Genomic DNA, 21,346 nt, shown 5'->3' with positions numbered 1-21,346 from the left:
GCCTGGGAGACAGAGTAAGATTCTCAAAAACAAACAAACAAACAAAAAAAGACTGGCCATGCATAGTGGCTCACACTTGTAATCCAAGCACTTTGGGAAGCTGAGGTGGGAGGATTGCTTGAGCCCAGCAGTTCCAGACCAGCCTGGACAACAGAGTGAGACCCTGTCTCTACAAAAAAAATAAAAAATAAAATTATTCAAGTGTGGTGTCGCATGCCTGCAGCCCCAACTACTCAGGAGGCTGAGGAGGGAGGACTGTTTGAGCCCCGAAGTTCGAAGCTACAGTGAGCCATGAATGCACCACTGCACTCCAGCCTGGGTGACAGAGGGAGACCCTACCTCTAAAAACAAAACAAAACAAAACAAAACAAAAACAAAAACACCTTAGATCCCCTGCCCCGTCCCCGTTCCTGCCTTGCCTGGTGACTACTCGTTACCTGGTCGTTCCCTTTGCCTGGTGACTGTTCCCCTTGCCTGGTGACTGTTCTTCTAGCTGATGTCTGGTATGGACACTTGGTCTCCTGAGAGGATGACAGAGAATTATTGGATAGAGGGATCCCAGGCAGGAGGGACTGAAAAAGGTACATGAAGTGAACATGTGTATTCTTTTTTTTTTTTCTTTTAAGACGGAGTCTCACTCTGTCGCCCAGGCTGGAGTGCAGTGGTGCGACCTCAGCTCACTGCAAGCTCCGCCTCCCGGGTTCACGCCATTCTCCTGCCTCAGCCTCCCGAGTAGCTGGGATTACAGGCACCCATCACCACGCCCTGCTAATTTTTTGGTATTTTTAGTAGAGATGGGGTTTCACTGTGTTGGCCAGGCTGGTCTCGATGTCCTGACCTCGTGATCCGCCTGCCTCGGCCTCCCAAAGTGCTGGGATTACAGGCATGAGCCACCGTGTCCGGCCAAACGCGCTGTACTCTCAGTCCCCCTTACCTCCATGGGGCTCCCTGAGCCCTGGTGGCCATGCCTACTCCCTCCACAATGGAGATTACAGGAAACTTCTCTGGAGAAAACAGCTGGTCCTCTGAGAAATAAGAGAAGGTGACACAGGCATTAAATATGAACAAAAACGCCGCTGAATATGTGAGTATGAATATTCATGAGCATGAATATTCATGTTGTATAAATATTCAGTGAACAAAAAGCTCTGGGAAATGAAAAATATCACAGAAATAAGAAACTGCACAGAAGTGTTAGAAGATAAAGATAAGAAAATATTTCAGGAACTAGAACAGAAAGGAAACAGCCCAGGGGCGGGGGCTCACACCTGTAATCCCAGCACTTTGGGAGGCCAAGGCAGGCGGATCACTTGAGGTCAGGAGTTCGAGACCAGCCTGGCCAATATGGTGAAACCCCATCTCTACTAAAAATACAAAAACTAGCCGGGCATGGTGGTGGGCACCTGTAATCTCAGCTACTCGGGAGAATGAGGCAGTAGAATTGGGAGGCAGAGGTTACAGTGAGCCGAGATCATGCCACTGCACTCCAGCCTAGGGAACAGAGTGACTCCATCTCAAAAAAAAAACAAAAACAGGAGCCAAAAGAGAAGAACATTAGAGAACCTATTTACAGAAAAGGGGAATGGAGAAAAAGGAGGGGCGAAAGTCAAATAATTAATTCAAGAAAATTCCCCAGATTGATAAGGGTATTTCTTGATTGAAAGGGCCCCTGGGAGCCCAGGACAGCGGATGGAAAAAGGCTCACATCAAAGCACCTCATTGTGGCTGGGCGACGTGGCTCATGCCTGTAATCCCAGTGCGTTGGGAGGCTGAGATGGGAGGATCCCTTGAGCCCAGGAATTTGGGATCAGCCTGGGCAACATACTGAGACCCTGTCTCTTAAAAAAAGAATGAGGGGGCCGGGTGCGGTGGCTCATGCCTGTAATCCCAGCACTGTAGGAGGCTGAGGAAGGAAGATTGTTTGAGGCCAAGAGTTCAAGACCAGGCTGTGCAACATAGTGAGATCTCATCTCTACTAGAAAATGTTAAAAATTAGCTAGGTATCGTGGTGTGTTCTGTAATCTCAGCTACTTGGCAGGCCAAGGCAGGAGGATCACTTGAACCCAGGAGTTCAGGCTGCAGTGAGCCATGATCGCACCACTGCACTCCAGCATGGGTGACAAAGTGAGGGCCTGTCGAAAGAAAGAAAAGAAAAGAAGGAAAGAAAGAAAAAGAGAGAGAAGGAAGGAAGGAAAGGGAAGGGAAGGGAGGAAGGGAAGGAAAGGAAGGGAAGGAAGGAAAGAAAGAAAGAGAAAGAGAGAAAGAGAGGAAGAAAGAAAGAAAAGGAAAGAAAAAGAAAAGGAAAGGAAAGAAAAGAAAAGAAAAGAAAAAAGAAAATATTTTGGCCAGGCACGGTGGCTCACGCCTGTAATCTGAGGCAAGCACTTTGGGAGGCTGAGGCAAGTGGATTGCCTGAGCCCGGAAGTTTGAGACCAGCCGGGGCAACGTGACGAAACCCCATCTCTACAAAAAATACCAAAAACAAACAAACAAACAAACAAAATAGCCAGGCATGGTGGCCTGTGCCTGTAGTCCCAGCTGCTTGGGAGGCTGAAGTGGGAGGATCGCTTGTCCAGGAGGCCAAGGTTGTGGTGAGCTGAGATCACACCACTGCATTCCAGTGTCAAAAAAAAAAAAAAAAAGAATAAAACATTTTCAGATATAGAAAGCTCGAAAATTTACCTCCTCGTGCATCTTTTCTTAGAAAGCTGTGGGAAGATGTGCTCTACTAAAATAAGTAGTAAACCAGCCGGACGTGGTAGCTCACACCTGTAATCCCAGCACTTTGGGAGGCCGAGGCAGGCAGATCACCTGAGGTCAGAAGTGCGAGACCAGCCTGGCCAACATGGCGAAACCCCGTCTCTACTAAAAATACAAAAATTAGCCGGGCGTGGTGACAAATGCCTATAATCCCAGCTACTCCGGAGGCTGAGGCTGGAGAATCGCTTGAACCTGGGAGGCGGAGGTTTCAGTGAACGGAGACCGCGTCATTGCACTCCAGCCTGGGCAACAGAGTGAGACTCCGTCTCAAAATAAATACGCAAAATAACATAAACTGAAATAAGTAGTAAACCAAGAAAGAAGAGGCAGGGGATCCAGAAAACAGGATCGAGCCCAGGACAGAGGTGAAACAGTTGACAGGAGACTCCAGTCCAATGGCCGCACTCCAGAGAGGCCAGCAGCCAGCCCAGCCGGGAGTGGGTCCCGGGAGAGACATCTTCAGGAAGAACTTGATAAAATTCCCAGTGCCTCTGAGCATCTTGGCAGGAGATTTAGACTATTGAAAGAGTTGGGGTTGGATTAGTATTGAGACTATTAAAACTAGGCAGACAGGCCAGGTGCGGTGGCTCACACCTGTATCCCAGCACTTTGGGAGGCCAAGGCAGGTGAATGGTGGTGCACGCCTGTAGTCTCAGCTAATCAGGAGGCTGAGGCAGGAGAATCACTTGAACCCGGGAGGCGGAGGTTGCAGCGAGCTGAGGTCGTGCCACTGCACTCCGGCCTGGGCGACAGAGTGAGACTGTCTTAAAAAACAAACAAAAACAAAAACAAAAAACCAAAAAAAACTCTAGGCAGACAATCATCAAAGATAGTTATTTATAGGGAAAAAAATTTCTGGAAAGGAAAAGTAACTGCAATACATCATCCTCATCTATGAGTACTATCTACTTAGTCATAGTACTGCAAGCCTGGAGTCAGATCAAAATTTAGATATAGAATACAAAAATTAGCTGGGCATGGTGGTGCACACCTGTAGTCCCAGCTACTCGGGAGGCTGAGGCAGGAGAATCAACACTGTCTCAAAAAAAAAAAAATTTAGATATGGACCAGGTGTGGTGATTCACACCTATAAATCCCAGCTCTTTGGAAGGCTGAGACAGGAGGATTGCTTGAAGCCTGGAGTTCGAGACCAGCTCAGGCAACATATCAAGACCCTGTGTCTACAAAAAATTTTTAAATCTTAGCTGGGTGTGGTGGTACATACCTATTGTCCCAGCTACTCAGGAGGCTGAGGCAGGAGGATTGCTTGAGACCAGGAATTTGAGACCAGCCTGGGCAACGCAGCAAGATCCTGTGTCTACAAAAAAATTTTTAAAAACTTAGCTGGGTATGGTGGCACACACCTATAGTCCCAGCTATTCAGGAGGCTGAGGTGGGAGGATTGCTTAAGCCCAAGAGTTTGAGGCTGCAGTGAGCTATGATTGTACCATTGCACTCCAGCCTAGGCAACAGAGCAAGACCCTATCTCAAAAAAAAGATAGAAAGAAAAAGAAAAACTGCTTTTAGGGTTACCATTTATTGAAGCTCTAGTATATACTAGACACCGTATATACAGTACTTAATTCTCACGAAAACCCCCTTTTTTTTTTTTTTTTTTCTTTTTTGAGTCAGAGTCTCGCCCTGTTGCCCAGGCTGGAGTGCACTGGCGCAATCTCGGCTCACTGCAACCTCCGCCACCCAGGTTCAAGCGATTCTCCTGCCTCAGCCTCCCGAGTAACTGAGATTATAGGTGCCCACCACCAGGCCCAGCTAATTTTTGTACTTTTAGTAGAGACGGAGTTTCACCATGTTGGCCAGGCTGGTCTTGAACTCCTGACCTCAGGTGATCTGCCCACCTTGGCCTCCCAAAGTGCTGGGATTACAGGCATGAGCCACCATGCCCAGCCCTGAAAACCCTTTTACAGATGAAGATGCTGAGGCTCAGAGAGGTTAGATAACTTGCCTAGGCGCACACAGCTTCTAAGTGACAGAGTTTGAATTCAGGTCTGTGTGTCTGTCTTCAAAGCCTGTGCCCTTGCCTGTGTCAGCCCTGGGAGGCACTGGTTAACCTGTCTCCATCTCAATCATCCTTAAGTGTCTCTCCCTCCCCACTCCTGGCTCCCGTGTTCTCTGCATGCTGGAAGGGATGGATGGGATAAGCCTGGGCTGGGTGCCCCTGCCATCTCTGCCTGTGCCACTGCATCCTCTAGACCTGAGTCTCCCTGTGTGCCGGCAGGTTGGCGGGACGAAGACTGGCGTGGTGCGGTACGTGGGGGAGACAGACTTTGCCAAGGGCGAGTGGTGTGGCGTGGAGCTGGACGAGCCCCTTGGGAAGAATGATGGGGCGGTGGCGGGCACCAGGTATGGTGGGCTTCTTCTGGGGAGTATGGGAGCGGGCTTCTCTCCCCAGGGTGGGCGCAGGGGATGGAGATGGGACATTGGAGGAAGCGAGTGTCCAGCATGTAGTGTCAGACACCATAATATAAGTCCTTTCCCATTCCCTCCTTCCCAACAGCCCACTAAGCTGGGTAGTGGGATTATCATCCCATTTTACAGATGAGAGTATGGAGGCCAGAGAGGTCATTGTTCAAGGTCGCACAGTCACAGGCAAGCACCAAGAGAATCTGTCCCCGTGTTCTCTTCTTTGTGTCACTCATGTCTAAGTGGGGTGGGAGCCCTCAAAAAGGAGAGGGAGGCTGGGCGTGGTGGCTCATACCTGTAATCCCAGCCTTTTGGGAGGCTGCGTCAGATGGATCACTTGAGATCAGGTGTTCGAGACCAGCTTGGCCAACATGGTGAAATCCTGTCTCTACTAAAAATACAAAAAATTGGCTGGGCATGGTGACACACGCCTGTAATCTCAGCTTCTTGGGTAGCTGAGGCACGAGAATCACTTGAACTGGGGAGGCGTCGGTTGCAGTGAGCCAAGATCACACCACTGCACTCCAGCCTAGGTGACAGAGTGAGACTCTGTCTCAAAAAAATTAGCCAGGTATGGTGGCACGCACCTGTAGTCCCAGCTACTTGGGAGGCTGAGACATGAGAATTGCTGGAACCCGGGAGGCAGAGGTTGCAGTGAGCTGAGATCACGCCATTGCATTCCAGCCTGGGCAACAGAGCAAGACTGTCTCAAAAATAAAAATTAAAAATTAAATAAAAAAAAAAGAAAGGTGAGGCAGCAGTCCCTGTCATCTGGCATTGGGGTCCCCTGAATGACACATGAAATAATCAGACAGTGCCCAGCGCTATATGGCCAGAGGCAGGCCTCACAGATGGGTTCCAGGTCTCACACCATCTCTGATGAAAAGGAATTGACTGCTGGCGTTGCTGGTTTAGGAGGGTCTAAGGCTGTTTCTGGGCTCATGGTAGGTGGGGGAGTGATGTAGTAAGTGGACCATGTCTGTCACGGGTGTGGACTAGGGTGAGGCCACCTGAGTCCCTGTGCAGTCCCTGGAGTGGATTCTGGCCTGAGTCCCTGTGCAGTCCCTATACTGGATTCTGTGGTTGAGATGAGGCTGACTGCTCTGAGCAGGAGTGGTCACCATGGCACAGGGGAAGAGCTAGGCTTGGACCAGGCCTTGAAAGAAGGTAGGGTTTCCTTTTGGAAGAGGCTTGAGAGAGGCTATGCTAGGCAGGGGCTGAGAGCACAGTATGAACAAAGACCTGGAGGTGGGAAAAGACAGAATGGGGTGGCAGTTGCAAGTGAATCAGAAGCTGGATGGGGGCCAGGCATGGTGACTCACATATGTAATCCCAGCACTTTGGGAGGCTGAGGCTGGAGGATCACTTGAAGCCAGCAGTTAAAGACTAGCCTGGACAATATAGCAAAACCCCATCTCTACAAAGATACAAAAATTAGCTGGGTGTAGTGGCACACACCTGTGGTTTCAGCTACCTGGGAGGCTGAGGTGGGAGGATTGCATGAGCCCAGGAGGTTGAGGCTGCAGTGAGCTATGATTGCACTGCTGCACTCCAGCCTGGGTAACAGAGCCAGACCCTGTCTCGAAAGAAAGAAAAAAACTGGATGGGCCCAGTTCTCATGGTACAGTGTGGAATCCGTGACAAGAGAGGTCTTGAGAGAAGATGAGAATCCAGGGTTCCCATAACAATGCTTTGCCTTCCTGTTTGCAAGATGAATGCTTCTTTTGACTCACTTTTGCTTTCAGAATTCAGGGGTGGGTTGGACAGCAGTCCCCATCCCACCCCAAGGTTTCTTTTTCAAGCTTTTGTTTCTCTATGCAGGGACTCTGTGGGCAGACAGCTGATGGGCATCCTTCATTCTGGGAATGGTCTGAGGGTAGCCTGAGAGTGGGGCTGCAGCTGTGGCTGGGGTCTCTGAAGAGTCTGTGGGAGCCAAGCTTAGTGGGCGTTGGAGCCCAGCAGACTGGAGGACCAGTCTCAGCTTTGCTGCGTAACCAGCTGTGTGACTGTGGGCAAGTTATTTAACCTCTCTGAGCCTAAATTTTCTCATTTGTGAATGTAAATAACTTTGGGGGATGGAAATGAGCATTCATTTAAAGAGACTGGCACAAAGTGGGTCCCAGTAATTATTTCCTACCTCCAAGAGTATCCTCATTGGCTGTTTACAGCTGCAGAGACTCTCAGACCCTACTCACCTATATCCTTTTTTTGAGAGTCCTATCTTTCCACCTGGAGGATTTCCACCTTGGAGTGTCTTTCCACATGGGCCCCAAGGAGGTGTCTTTCTCTCTTTCTGCCAGGCTCTGAAGAGGCAGAGGAGGCAGGGGAGGCTCCAGGCTTTGGGGCCGTGACAGCAGCTTGGGTCTGTCCTGCTTCCACAGGTACTTCCAATGCCCACCCAAGTTTGGTCTCTTCGCACCCATCCACAAAGTGATCCGTATCGGCTTCCCGTCTACCAGCCCAGCCAAGGCCAAGAAGACCAAGCGTATGGCCATGGGTGTGTCAGCACTGACCCACAGTCCCAGCAGTTCCTCCATCAGCTCCGTCAGCTCTGTGGCCTCCTCCGTGGGGGGTCGGCCCAGCCGCAGTGGCCTGGTGAGGGTGGGGCTGCAGAAGGGGATTCTTTGGTGTGCGTTTGGGAGGGGTGAGGATGTACAGAGATCCAGGTGTTCTGGTCTGCCCCTGACTTACTCTAGTTTCAGTTTGGATTTTTGAATAAAGAAGAAAGTGCATATCTTTTAATAGGGAAAATTGAGCCATTTACATTTATTGCTATTTTTATATAACTGATTTATTGGAAGCCTAAGCCTTTCTCTGGAAGTTAAGGAGTGTTATACAGATGCAGGGCAGGGAGTTCAGGAAGGTTGGCATCAAACCCTGGATGAAGGGAAAAGAGGAGGCTGCTTGGTGGCTATGGGCAGAGGGCATTCCGTTCAAACCCAATCTAGGGTTGGAGGTTCCTCCTGTCCCAGGAAAAAGTGACCAAAGTGAGGGAGTCAGAGGCTCTGGCTATCAGGAGCTGACTCTCCTGAGATGGGGAGTTTCCTGAATCTCAAACATCAAGATTCCCCGCCGGGTGAGTCAGCAGGGGCCAGGATGTCAGAGTACTGGCAGGGGAAGAGCAGGACCCTGGGAGTCAAGGCACTTGGGCTCCCACCTGCTGCGTTGCTGTAGGTTAGGCTGGACAGAGCCAGCCTGCCCTGCAGTGCTTCAGATCCCTGAGACCCGCCTGCACCCACACCTTCCTGCAGCTCACAGAGACCTCTTCACGCTATGCCCGCAAGATCTCGGGCACCACGGCCTTGCAGGAGGCACTGAAGGAGAAGCAGCAGCACATTGAGCAGCTGCTGGCCGAACGAGACCTGGAACGGGCTGAGGTGGCCAAAGCCACAAGCCACATCTGCGAGGTGGAGAAGGAGATCGCCCTGCTCAAGGCACAGCATGAGCAGGTGAGTGGCAGGTGGGGCTAGGAGCAGAGCTTCTCCAGCCAGCCTCCTAGAGTTTCACCCACTCAGACCGGAGACCCTGGAGGGGTGGTGCAGAGAAATATGAAGATAACACAAGCAGTACCTGTCCCCCGCTTTCCAGAGATACGCCTCAGTGACCTGGTGAATTTCCTTCCAGTCTTTTCTGCCTAGGTATAAGGATATATACACCTACTTTCAGAATCTGGTTACAAGCTTATATATCCTGCTTTTTATTTATTTTCTTTCTTTCTTTCTTTCTTTTTCTTTCTTTCTTTCTTTCTTTCTTTCTTTCTTTCTTTCTTTCTTTTCTTTTCTTTCTTTCTTTCTTTCTTTTTTTTTTTGATGGAATCTCTCTCTGTCGCCCAGGCTGGGGTGTAGTGGTGCAATCTCGGCTCACTGCAACCTCCACCTCCTCGGTTCAAGCGATTCTCCTGCCTCAGCCTCTTGAGTAGCTGGGATTACAGGCATGTGCCACCATGCCCAGCTAATTTTTGTACTTTTAGTAGAGACGGGGGTTTCACCATGTTGGTCAGGCTGGTCTCGAACTCCTGACCTCGTGATCTGCCCACCTTGGCCTCCCAAAGTGCTGGGATTACAGGTGTGAGCCACTGCAGGGCTTTTTATTTTTATTTTTTGAGATGGAGTCTCACTCCGTTCCCCAGGCTGGAGGGCAGTAGTGCAATCTCAGCTCACTGCAACCTCCACCTCCCAAGTTCAAGTGATTCTCCTGCCTCAGCCTCTCAAGTAGTTGGGATTACAGGCACCTGCTACCAAACCAGGCTAATTTTTGTATTTTTATTAGAGATGGGGTTTCACCATGTTGGTCAGGCTGGTCTGGAATTCCTGACCTCAAGTGATCTGCCTGCCTTGGCCTCCCAAAGTGCTGGGATTACAGGCGTGAGCCACCATGCCCAGCCCTGCTTTTTTATTTTTTTTTAATATTTTTAATATAGGGATGGGGTCATGCTGTGTTGGTCAGGCTGGTCTCGAACTCCTGGCCTCAGGCAATCCTTGGCCTTCCAAAGTGCTAGGATTACAGGTGTGAGCCACTGCACTTGGCCTAACCTGCTTTTCTTCCCCTGCTACTGACTATACTGCAAGCATTTTCTAGGTCCTGGCAAATTCCTCATCATTCTTCTTATTTTTTAATTTTTTTTTTTTTTTTTTTTTTTTTTTTTTTTTTTTTTTTTTTTTTTTTTTTTTTTTTTAGAGATAGGGCCTTGCTTTGTTGCCCAGGTTGGAGTGCAGTGACGCCATGATAGCTCCACTCCTGGGTTCAAGTGATCCTCCCACCTCAGCCTCCTGAGTGGCTGGGACTATAGGTGCATGCTACCACATCCAGCTAAATTTTGTATTTTTTTGTGGAGACGGAGTCTTGTTATGTTGCCCAGGCTGGTCTGAAACTCTTGGCCTCAAGTGACCCTCCCACCTTGGTCTCTCAAAGCACCGCGATTATAGGCATGAGCCACCGTGCCCCGCCTCTTCCCCGTCTTGATGTCTGCATTGCTGTCTATCACAGGCTTTGTCCTTACTGACATCTGACGTGACTAGTCCCCTGTTGTTTAGATTATTTCCAATTTTTCACTTTTTTTGAGACAGAGTCTCGCTCTGTCACCCAGGCTGCAGTGCAGTAACATGATCTTGGCTCACTGCACCCTCCGCCTCCTGGATTCAAGCAATTCTCCTGCCTCAGCCTCCTTAGTAGCTGAGACTACAGGTGTGTGCCACCACGCCCAGATAATCTAATTTTTGTACTTTTAGTAGAGAAGGGGTTTCACCATGTTGGCCAGGCTGGTCTTGAACTCCTGGCCTCAAGTGATCAGCCCGCCTCAGCCTCCCAGTGTACTGGGATTACATGTGTGAGCCACCATGCCCGGCCAATTTTTCACTCTTCCTACATATCACTGCAATAAATTTTTTTTTTTTTAATGTATGACTGTCTACATTTCAGGTTTCTTTTTTTTTTCTTTTTTGAGACAGAGTCTTGCTCTGTTGCCCAGGTTGGAGTGCAGTGGTGTGATCTTAGCTCACTGCAAGCTCCGCCTCCTGGGTTCATGCCATTCTCCTGCCTCAGCCTCCCAAGTAGCTGGGACTACAGGCGCCCGCCACCACGCCCAGCTAATGTTTTTTGTATTTTTAGTAGAGATGGGGTTTCACCGTGTTAGCCAGGATGGTCTCGATCTCCTGACCTTGTGATCCGCCCACCTTGGCCTCCCAAAGTGCTGAGATTACAGGCGGGAGCCACCGCACCTGGCGCATTTCAGATTATTTTTTTCAGCAAATTCTAGGGTTGAATTTCAGGGAAGTGACTCCTTGCCCCAAGCCTTGGGGCTGCTGCTATCTTGTGTCTGGTTTTTTCTCTGATGTTTGTCTCCCGTGGGAGAGCTCCCTCCTGGGCCTCTGTCCCCATCTGGGGTCTGGCTTGCCCCTCCTTGGATGCGAGGATCAATAAGGCCAAGTTCATGGCTGTGCTTTGATGGGGCACAGACAAGACAGCAGGTTTGCAAGGTAACAGGTCTTAGGCTCTTGTGGGTTGAGGGGAGATTGCAGGTACTGAGGGCAAGTGGGCCTAAGGGTCCTGCCTCTGCCTCTCTTGTTCCTGCTGGGTCCCTTCCTTCACACCTAGGCCCACTGTGCATGCCCGGCAGGTGCCAGCAGGGAAGTCGGGGTGACTGGGGTTCCAGGCCCGGCTCCTTGCCTGTCTCCCACCACACCACCAACCTGGACCCCACACCCTGGAGCATGCTGACCCTGTCCTGGCCTTCCTTGGGGGCCCAGTATGTTGCAGAAGCCGAGGAGAAGCTTCAGCGAGCCCGGCTGCTGGTGGAGAGCGTGCGGAAAGAGAAGGTGGACCTGTCCAACCAGCTGGAGGAGGAGAGGAGGTACGTGCTGGCCCACCCTCGCCCCGGGAGGACGTTCTCCCTGAGTCCCCTTAAGGAGGATGAGGAAGAGGGCAGGCTTGGGAATAGCGGACCCAAGTTCCAGTCCTGCCCCGTCACTGCCTCTGGCTGTGTCACCCTGGACTGGTGACATTAGCTCTTGGGCCTCAGTCTTCCCATCTGTAAAGTGAGGTGCTGGTCCTGTCTTCTGCAGGCAGTTGGGAGAACTCTTCATATAACTGGAGTAAAGCACCCAGCACGGTGCCGGGCACAGAGAGACACCACATTTTTAAAAATTTTTTTGAAACAGGGTCTCACTCTGTCACCCAGGCTGGAGTACAGAGCCACAATCACAGCTCATTGCACCCTTGACCTCCCGGGTTCAAGCGATCCTCCCACCTCAGCCTCCTGGGTAGCTGGGACCACAGGCGTCCCCCACCACGCCTGGTTAATTTTTGCATTTTTTGTAGAGATGGGGTTTTGGCACGTTGGCCAGGCTAGTCTCGAACTCCTGACCTCAGGTTATTCACCCGCCTCGGCCTCCCAAAGTGCAGGCATGAACCGTTGCACCCGGCCTTGGAACACCACATTTGTTAATTGCATAGAGTTCATTTTTCCTGCACTCTCCAGCAGAATATTGAGAAGAGGAATAGGCTGGGGGCGGTGGAAGGGAGGTTGGTTATCACACCAGGTGTCCCTGGGGAGCCATGCGCCAGGAAGAAGGCTGAATGCCCCACCCCTCCACCATGAGCCAGTTCACACTCACAGTGCGCCCCTCCCCAACCCTGGACTGAGACCCATGAGTGGAGCTCACAGCTCCTGTCCTGGGACTCCATTTCCTTTTTTTTCCTTCCCTCCCTCCCTCCCTTCCTTCCTCCCTTCTTCCCTCCCTCCCTCCCTCCCTCCCTCCCTTCCTTCCTTCCTTCCTTCCTTCCTTCCTTCCTTCCCTCCCTTCTTTCTTTCTTTCTTTTAGACAGAGTCTTGCTCTTGTTGTCCAGGCTGGAGTACAATGGTGAGATCTCGGCTCACTGCAATCTCCACCTCCCAGGTTCAAGCGATTCTCCTGCCTCAGCCTGCCGAGTAGCTGGGATTACAGGCGTGTGCCACCACGCCTTGCTAATTTTTATATTTTTAGTAGAAATGGGGTTTCACCATGTTGGCCAGGCTGGTCTCGAACTCCTGATCTCAGGTGATCCACCCACCTCAGCCTCCCAAAGTGCTGGGATTACAGATGTGAGCCACCGTGCCTGGCCTCCTTTATTTTTCTTTTTTGAGACAGGGTCTTGCTCTGTCACCCAGGCTGGAGTGCAGTGGTTTGGCCATGGCTCACTGCAGCCTCAACCTTCTGGGCTCATGCAATCCTCCCACCTCAGCCTCCCAGGTAGCTGGGACTACAGGCACACGCCGTCATGCCCAGCTAATTTTTTTATCCATTCCCATTTTACACATCAGAAAACTGAGGCTAAGAGAAACAGCAACCAAGGGACTCCTGAAATGCCCTGTGTCCAGGTGTCAGCCCTGTGCTGCGTGCTTCGCTGGTGTCATCGCTTTCAGTGCCATGACTGGCCAGGTGCAGTGGCTCACGCCTGTAGTATCAGCACTTTGGGAGGCCGAGGCAGGCAGATCACCTGAGGTCAGGAGTTTGAGACCAGCCTGGCCAACATGGTGAAACCCCGTCTCTACTAAAAATACAAAAATTAGCTGGGCATGGTGGCGGGCGCCTGTAATCCCAGCTACTCAGGAGGCTGAGGCAGGAGAATCACTTGAACCCAGGAGGTGGAAGTTGCAGTGAGCCGAGATCACGCCACTACAGTACATGGGTGACAGAGTGAGACTCTGCCTCAAAAAAAAAAAAAAAAAAAAAAATACACAAGCAGGACCCATCTACCCTGTAGCCCTCCAACCAAAGACAACAGGCAGCAGGGACTCTGGCCAACTCGGTCCTGGGTCACCTCCTGGTAGGACACAAAGCTGACAGTGGACAGAGGTTTTCCTTGGCCCTGGATCCTCTTTACCTCCTAGACGATGCTCAGATACCTACATCTCCCTCTCCTGTCCCCAGGCAGCAGCCAGCCCCCATCCCCAGCACCCCCACTTGGGTCTGTTCTGTGGGCTTTCAGCTGGCACCTGTGCTCCATAAGCTGTTGTTACTGTCGGATTCAGGGAGATGAGGGTGTATTTATATCTGCCTGAGACAGCCGTAGTGGCCCACACATCTGGTTCCCATGGCAACGTGCCTGAGGCCAACAAACAAACACAGATCTTTTTTTGTTTTTCTTTTTTTTTTTTTTAGACAGAATCTCGCTCTGTCACCCAGGCTGGAGTACAGTGGTGTGATCTCGGCTCACTGCAACCTTCACCTCCGGGTTCAAGCAATTCTCCTGCCTCAGCCTCCCAAGTAGCTGGGATTACAGGCTCGCATCACCATGCCTGACTAATTTTTATATTTTTAGTAGAGACATGGTTACACCATGTTGCCTAGGTTGGTCTTGAACTCCTGGACTCAAGTGATCTGCCCGCCTCGGCCTCCCAAAGTGCTCAGATTACAGGCACGAGCCACTGTGCTCAGCCACAAACACAAGGCATCATGGAGTTTTGTTCAGAAGGGGCCTGGGTGCAAGTCTCTGCATTGTCCTGTGCTTGCTGTGTGGCCTTGGGCATGGTTGCCTGCCCTCTCTGGGCCTCATTCCTCATTGCTATGCTGAGAGCTGTTAGGTGGCCCTAGGAAGAGCAGCTTTGAGCTTTTTTTTTCCCAAGACGGAGTTTCACTCTTGTTGCCCAGGCTGAAGTGCAATGGCATGATCTCGGCTCACCGCAACTTCTGCCTTTCAGGTTCAAGCGATTCTCCTGCCTCAGCCTCCTGAGTAGCTGAGATGACAGGCATGTGCCACCACGCCCAGCTAATTTTGTATTTTTAGTAGAGACAGCGTTTCTCCATGTTGGTCAGGCTGGTCTCAAACTCCCGACCTCAGGGGATCTGCCCACCTTGGCCTCCCAAAGTATTGGGATTATGGGTGTGAGCCACTGCGCCTGGCCCAGCTTTGAGCTCCTATGTGTGGCTGTAAGATGGGGTGGGCCTGTGTCTCTCTCCTGCACTGTCTTGACAGGCGTGTGGCTGAGTGTGTCTCCCTGAGGGCAGCCCTGATGCCTGGGCATTCCACATCCAGGGGCAGCCCTGGGAGTGGGGATTGGGCCTCTGACCCCCAATTTTGAGGCCTGTGATCATAATGAGGTCAACAGCAAAGGAAGCCCACTTTCCCTCTCTCCTTTCCTTCCTCCCCACAGGTTGTTCCTTGTGGTAGTGTCTGTTCCCCGCAGTGATGAAAACAGTGTTGTCAGCTGGGCGCGGAGGCTCATGCCTGTAATCCCAGCACTTTGGGAGGCTGGGCGGATCACGTGAGGCCAGGAGTTCAAGACCAGCCTGGCCAACATGGCAAAACCCTGTGTCTACTAAAAATATAAATTTTTTTTTTTATTGAGGTTGCATGCCCAGTGATGCATGCCTGTAATCCCAGCTACTCGGGAAGCTGAGGCAGGAGAATCGCTTGAACCGGGGAGGCAGAGGCTTCAGTGAGCCGAGATCATGCCACTGCACTCCAGCCTGGGCAACAGAGTGAGACTCTGTCTCAAAAAAAGAAGGAAGGAAGGAAGGGAGGGAGGGGGGGGAGGGAGGGAGGGAGGGAGGGAAAACAGTGTTGTCACTCACATCCGAGGGCCACCCTGTCCTTTATTTTATTTCCCACCACCCTGGGGAGGAAGGGTGTTGCCTTAAACACTCCCATTCTGGGGTTATTGGTGGTTCTTCCTAGAGTGCAGGTCAGCAGGTTGGGAGGTCTAGAGCTTTCCAGGACTGTGGGACATTTTGATGGCCTCGCCTCTGGACTCTGGGCCATTCTGATGGCCTTGCCTCTCTCTGTTGTTGCTCACTCGGTGAATCCCGTTGCTCTGGGCAAAGCCAGGTCAGCTGCCTCTTTCCCTCCCCTGCAGGAAGGTGGAGGATCTGCAGTTCCGCGTGGAGGAGGAGTCCATCACCAAGGGAGACCTGGAGGTAACAGTCAGAGGCCCCTTCCCTGGGCGCACTTAGCACCGGTGCCTGGCCCTTGCTAGGGCAGATGGTCATGAGGTCCAGCAGCACTTCTAGGCCCCCCGGGGAAGGGGCTGGGGGGGAAATGGGGAAGGATCAAAGGTCTAACGTCTGAGGTGTGAGTGGCTCAGCCCCAGGAGCTCCCCAGGGAAGCTGTGCTCCCCATGTCAGCAGCTGGATGGGGTGGGCAGGATGAACCCAGGGCAGGACAGATGGGGGGCTGGGCCCCAGAATAGAGTGGCTGAGGTCCCCTGTCCCTTCTTCTTGGGCAATAGCCTTAAAGGTGCCCCTTTGTTCATCTTGGATTCCAGGTAAAATTTTGGCTGAAAGTAGCTTGCTGAGTCACAGAATTTATAGGTAGGAAAACTGAGGCTCAGAGACCAAGGGAGCTGGGCGTGGTGGCTCACACCTGTAATCCCAGCACTTCAGGAGGCTAAGGCAGAGGATCACTTGAGCCCAGGAGTTCAAGACCAGCCTGGGCAACATAGCAAGATCCCATCTCTACAAAAAATTTAAAAAGTTAGTGGTCATGTGCACCTGTGGTCCCAGCTACTCGGGGACGCTGAGGCTAGAGGATCGCTTGAGTCTGGGAGATGGAGGCTGCAGTGAGCTATGATCACGCCTGTTGTGTGTGTGTGTGTGTGTGTGTGTGTGTGTGTGTGTGAGAGAGAGAGAGACTGTCTGAAAAAAAAGAATGGATGTTGGGGCACAACCCGGCGTCAGAGCCTCAGCCCAGCTCAGCATGTTCTAATGAAGTTTCCCTCTTGGCCAAGGGGCAGGCCGTGTGGTTGCTCCTGGCTGACTTTTCTAGTGGCAGCTGCTCTCCTGCAGGGGTTGGATGGACTTCTGGGAAAAGCACCTGTGTTTGCCAGGAACAGAGACCCCCCTGTGCCAGATGCAGTCACCATGGGGGCTTACTGAAGGGCTGTAGGAAAGGTCACAGCCTCCAAGGGCAGGCATTTCAGGGAACTGGAGCCAGAAACAGCATCGGGAGCTAAGCCCATCTATGTGTCCCTTACTCAGGGTCTCCCTCCGATCTCTGTCTGGGGTCAGGCTCCTGTCTGTTTCCTACTGAGTTTCTGGGCTCTGCTCTTCTCCCAGCCCCGCCCACTACCTAGGTCATTGAGAGAGGCTCTGATTGGTCCCAGGGATAGCCAATGGGCTGGCTGGCTCTGGATAGGGGTCCACCCCGGATCCAGTCGGCCCTGGCTGGGAGAGGCAGGGGGCGGGACAGACAGTGACAGCTAATTCAGTCCAAAGGGCTGCAGAATCCCCATGCAACGTTTTATTGTACCAAACTGAATTGCGATCATATTCATGGCAACCAGAAGGCAAAATGACCAAAGTCCCACTCATCCCCTCATCCCCACCCTTTTTTTAAAATTTTTGGAGACAGGATCTTACTGTGTTGCCCAGGCTGGAGTACAGTGGCACGATCTGGGCTCACTGAAGCCTCCACTTCCTGGCCTCAAGTGATGCTTTGCCTCAGCCTCCCAAGTAGCTAGGACTACAGGCATGTGCCACCACACCTAGCTAATTTTTGTATTTTTTTTTGTAGAGGCTGGGTCTCACTATGTTGCCCAGGCAGGGTCTCGCTATGTTGCCCAAGTGGGTCTCAAATTCCTAGGCTCAAGCAATCCTGCCTGAGCCTCCCAAAGGGCTGGGATTACATGCATGAGCCATCACATCTGGCCCCCACACATCTTAAAAGTCAGAAATAAAAACCAGAGCCCGTCCTTGACCTCCTGGCCCCCTCCAGCTTTATCACCCCACCTCTCTGCCTGTCTTTATTGCAAAACTCCACAGAAGGTTATCAGGCTCATGGTCTTCCCTCCTGTCCACACTCCCCCAGCTACACAATGAGATGCCCCCATTCCAACTCCCCAGCCTCTTCTGCTGGCATCTCCTCCTTCCAGATCTCTGAACATTGGCCCATCCAAGGGCTCAGTCCCAGGCCCATTCACCCCTTGTCCACACTCGCCCTGAGAGCTTCCAGTCTGTGGCCTCTGTGCCATGGATGAGCCCCTGTAAGTCCCACAGTCTTCCCCAAGCTCCCTGTACCATGCCCACTTGACATCTCCACCCAGTTGAGGAAGAAGCAAGCACCTGTATCAATTTCCTGGGGCTGCAGTAACACACAGCCACAAATGTGTGGCTTAAAACAGCACAAACATATGCTTTCGCAGTTCTGGAAGCCAGAAGTCTAAAATAAAGGCTGGGTGTGGTTGCTCACGCCTGTAATCCCAACACTTTGGGAGGCCAAAGCGGCGGATCACTTGAGGTCAGGAGTTTGAGACCAGCCTGGCCAACATGGTGAAACACTGTCTCTCCTAAAAATACAAAATTAGCTGGGCATGGTGACGGGCGCCTGTAATCCCAGCTACTCCGGAGGCTGAGGCAGGAGAATCACTTGAACTCGGGAGGCAGAGGTTACAGTGAGCTGAGATTGCGCCACTGCGCTTCAGCCTGGACAGCAGAGTGAGACTCCTTCTCAAAAAAAAAAAAAAAAAAGTCTGAAATCAAGGTGTTGGAGAATCTATTCCAATCTAGCTTCCAGGAGGATTGCCGGCAGCCCTTGGTGCTCCTTGGCCTATATAACTGCATCAGGCCAGTCCCTGCCTCCTGTCACTTTGCTGCCTTCCCTGTGTGACACTTCACTTGAACATCTTATGAAGACAGCAGTCACTGGATTTAGGGCCCACTCTAATCCAATCCTAATCCACTATGACCTCATTTTCACTAACTACATGTGCAAGACCCTATTCCAAACAAGGTCACATTTGTTCTTTATTTTGTTTAAATTTTTTTTTTTTTTTTTCAGACGGAGTCTCGCTCTGTCACCCAGGCTGGAGTGCAGTGGTGTGATCTCTGCTCACTGCAAGCTCCGTCTCCCAGGTTCACGCCATTCTCCTGCCTCAGCCTCCCAAGTAGCTGGGACTACAGGCGTCCGCCACCATGCCCGGCTAATTTTTTGTATTTTTAGTAGAGACGGGATTTCACCATGTTAGCCAGAATGGTCTCGATCTCCTCACCTCGTGATCCACCCGCCTCAGCCTCCCAGAGTGCTGGGATAACAGGCGTGAGCCACCGCGCCTGGCCTGTTTTGTTTAATTTTTATACAGATGGGTTCTCACTATATTGCCCAGGCTGGTCTCAAACTTCTGAGCTCAAGCGATCCTCCCACCCTAGCCTCTCAAAGTTCTGGGATTATAGGGGAGCCACCATGCCTGGCTAAGGTCACATTCTGAGGTTCTGAGTGGGCATGAAATTTAAGAAGACACTATTCAACCCAGGACCACAGCCCAAATTGAACATGTCCTAACCACATCTATCCACGCCTCCCCTAACACCACCCCCCTTACAGTTCCCATCTCAGGAATTGGCCCCCAAATCCACACAGTTGGCTGGGCATGGTGGCTCACGCCTGTAATCCCAGTGCTTTGGGAGCCTGAGACAGGAAGATTGCTTGAGCCCAGGAGTTTGAGACCAGCCTGGGCAACATAGCAAGACCCTGTTTCTACAAAAATATTTTTAAAAAATGCGGGCATGGTGGCACATGCTTGTAATCCAAGCACTTTGGGAAGCCAAGGCGGGAGGATGGATTAAGCCCAGGAGTTCGAGACCAGCCTGGGCAACGTAGGGAGACCTTGTCTCTACCCAAAATGGAAAAATTATCCAGGTATGGTAATGCATGCCTATGGTCCCAGCTACTCGGGAGGCTGAAGTGGGAGAATCGCTTGAGTCCGGGCAGTTGAGGCTGCAGTGAGCTGTGATCACACCACTGTACTCCAGCCTGGGCAACAAAGCAAGAGCAAGACCTTGTCTCAAAAAATAAAAAATAAAGGCTGGGTGTGGTGGCTCACGCCTGTAATCCCAGCACTTTGGGAAGCCAAGGTGGGTGGATCATGAGGTCAGGAGTTTGAGACCAGCCTGACCAACATAGTGAAACCCCGTCTCTACTAAAAATACAAAAACTTAGCCGGACCTGGTTGTGGGCGCCTGTAATTCCAGCTATCCGGGAGGCTGAGGTAGGAGAATTGCTTGAACCTGGGAGGCGGAGGTTGCAGTGAGCCGAGATCACGTCATTGCACTCCAGCCTGGGCGACAGTGCGAGACTCCGTCTCAAAAAATAAATAAATAAAAATAAATAAAATAAATAAAAAATAAAAAACAAAAAAGTCCTTTTGACCTTGCCTCCAAAATGACACACATCCCCACAGCTGCCTCCCTGGACCAGGCCCTAGCACCATGCCATGGATAGCCCTCTCCTTCGTCTTCTGTTCCTCCAAAGTCCATTCCCCACACTGAATCTAGTCTTTTTTTAAAATATCTTTTTCATTTTTAATGTTGGAAATTTTTAAGCCTATACAAAAATAGAGAAGACAGTATAATGAACTTTCATTTACCCATCACTCAGCTTCAACAGTTATCAACTCACCGCCAGTCTTATTTCAGCCATGCCCTGACCCAGGGCCCCCTCCCACATCCCAGACGTCATATGGCCAAATATTTTAAAAATGAAAACCAGGCTGGGTGCAGTGGCTCACACCTGCAATCCCAATACTTGGGAGGTAGAGGTGGGAGGGTCACTTGAGGCCAGGAGTTAGAGACCAGTCTGGGCAGCATATGAGACCCCATCTCTACAAAAATTAAAGTATTCTGGCTGGGTGCGGTGGCTCACGCCTATAATTCCAGCACTTTGGGAGGCCAAGGCGGGTGGATCACTTGAGGTCAGGAGATTCAGACCACCCTGGCCAACATGGTGAAACCCTGTCTCTAATAAAAATACAAAAATTAGCTGGGCATGGTGGTGGGTACCAGTAATCCCAGCTACTCAGGAGGCTGAGGCAGGAGAATCGCTGAGCCAGGGAGGCGGAGGTTGCAGTGAAACAAGATCACACCACTGTACTCCAGCCTGGGCAACAGAGTGAGACTCTGTCTCAAAAATAAAGTAGAAACAAAGAAACAAAATAAATAAAATAAAAAATTCACCAGGCATGGTAGCACGCCTGTAGTCCCAGCTACTTGGGGGAGCTGAGGCAGGAGGATCCTCTGAGTCCAGGAGGTTGAGGCTACAGTGAGCTATGATGGCGCCACTGCACTCCAGCCTGGGTGACAGAGCAAGACCCCATCTCTAAAAATAAATAAATAAAAATTTTAAAAATATGGCTGGGTGCGGTGGCTCACACCTGTAATCCCAGCACTTTAGGAAGCCAAGGCCGGCGGATCATTCGAGGTCAGGAGCTCCAAACCAGCCTGGCTAACATGGCAAAACCCCATCTCTACTAAAAATACAAAAATTAGCTGGGCGTGGCGGTGCTCGCCTGTAATTCCAGCTATTCGGAAGGCTGAGGCAGGAGAATCGCTTGAACCCAGGAGGTAGAGTTTGCTGAGCCAGGTTCCCTCCACTGCACTCCAGCCTGGGTAACAGAGCGAGACTCCGCCTCAGAAAAAAAAAAAAAGCCAGGCGTGGTGACTCATGCCTGTAATCCCAGCACTTTGGGAGGCCGAGGTGGGCGGATCACGAGGTCAGGAGATCGAAACCATCCTGGCTACCATGGTGAAACCCCACCTCTACTAAAAATACAAAAAATTAGCCGGGCGTGGTGGTGGGTGCCTGTAGTCCCAGCTACTTGGGAGGCTGAGGCAGGAGAATGGTGTGAACCAAGGAGGCAGAGCTTGCAGTGAGCAGAGATCGCGCCATTGCACTCCAGCCTGGGCGACAGAGCAAGACT

General features: G+C 51.3%; 1 protein-coding gene across 2 annotated transcripts in view; it reads left to right on the top strand.

Moving 5' to 3' along the window:
* CLIP2 (CAP-Gly domain containing linker protein 2) overlaps window positions 1-21,346 on the top strand; it is a 112,539-nt gene that overhangs the window by 56,435 nt on the left and 34,758 nt on the right. For both annotated transcript variants that reach the window (XM_032756695.2, XM_032756688.2), the window contains exons 4-8: window positions 4,997-5,121; window positions 7,563-7,776; window positions 8,433-8,630; window positions 11,427-11,530; window positions 15,515-15,575. In XM_032756695.2, coding sequence (XP_032612586.1) covers window positions 4,997-5,121; window positions 7,563-7,776; window positions 8,433-8,630; window positions 11,427-11,530; window positions 15,515-15,575 — 702 coding nt within the window. The remainder of the gene's footprint in view (window positions 1-4,996; window positions 5,122-7,562; window positions 7,777-8,432; window positions 8,631-11,426; window positions 11,531-15,514; window positions 15,576-21,346) is intronic.

This window comes from Hylobates moloch, unplaced genomic scaffold, assembly GCF_009828535.3.
Source record: "Hylobates moloch isolate HMO894 unplaced genomic scaffold, HMol_V3 SCAFFOLD_1, whole genome shotgun sequence".
NCBI classification, from domain to species: domain Eukaryota; kingdom Metazoa; phylum Chordata; class Mammalia; order Primates; family Hylobatidae; genus Hylobates; species Hylobates moloch.
This window is presented reverse-complemented; position numbering and strand designations above follow the sequence as displayed.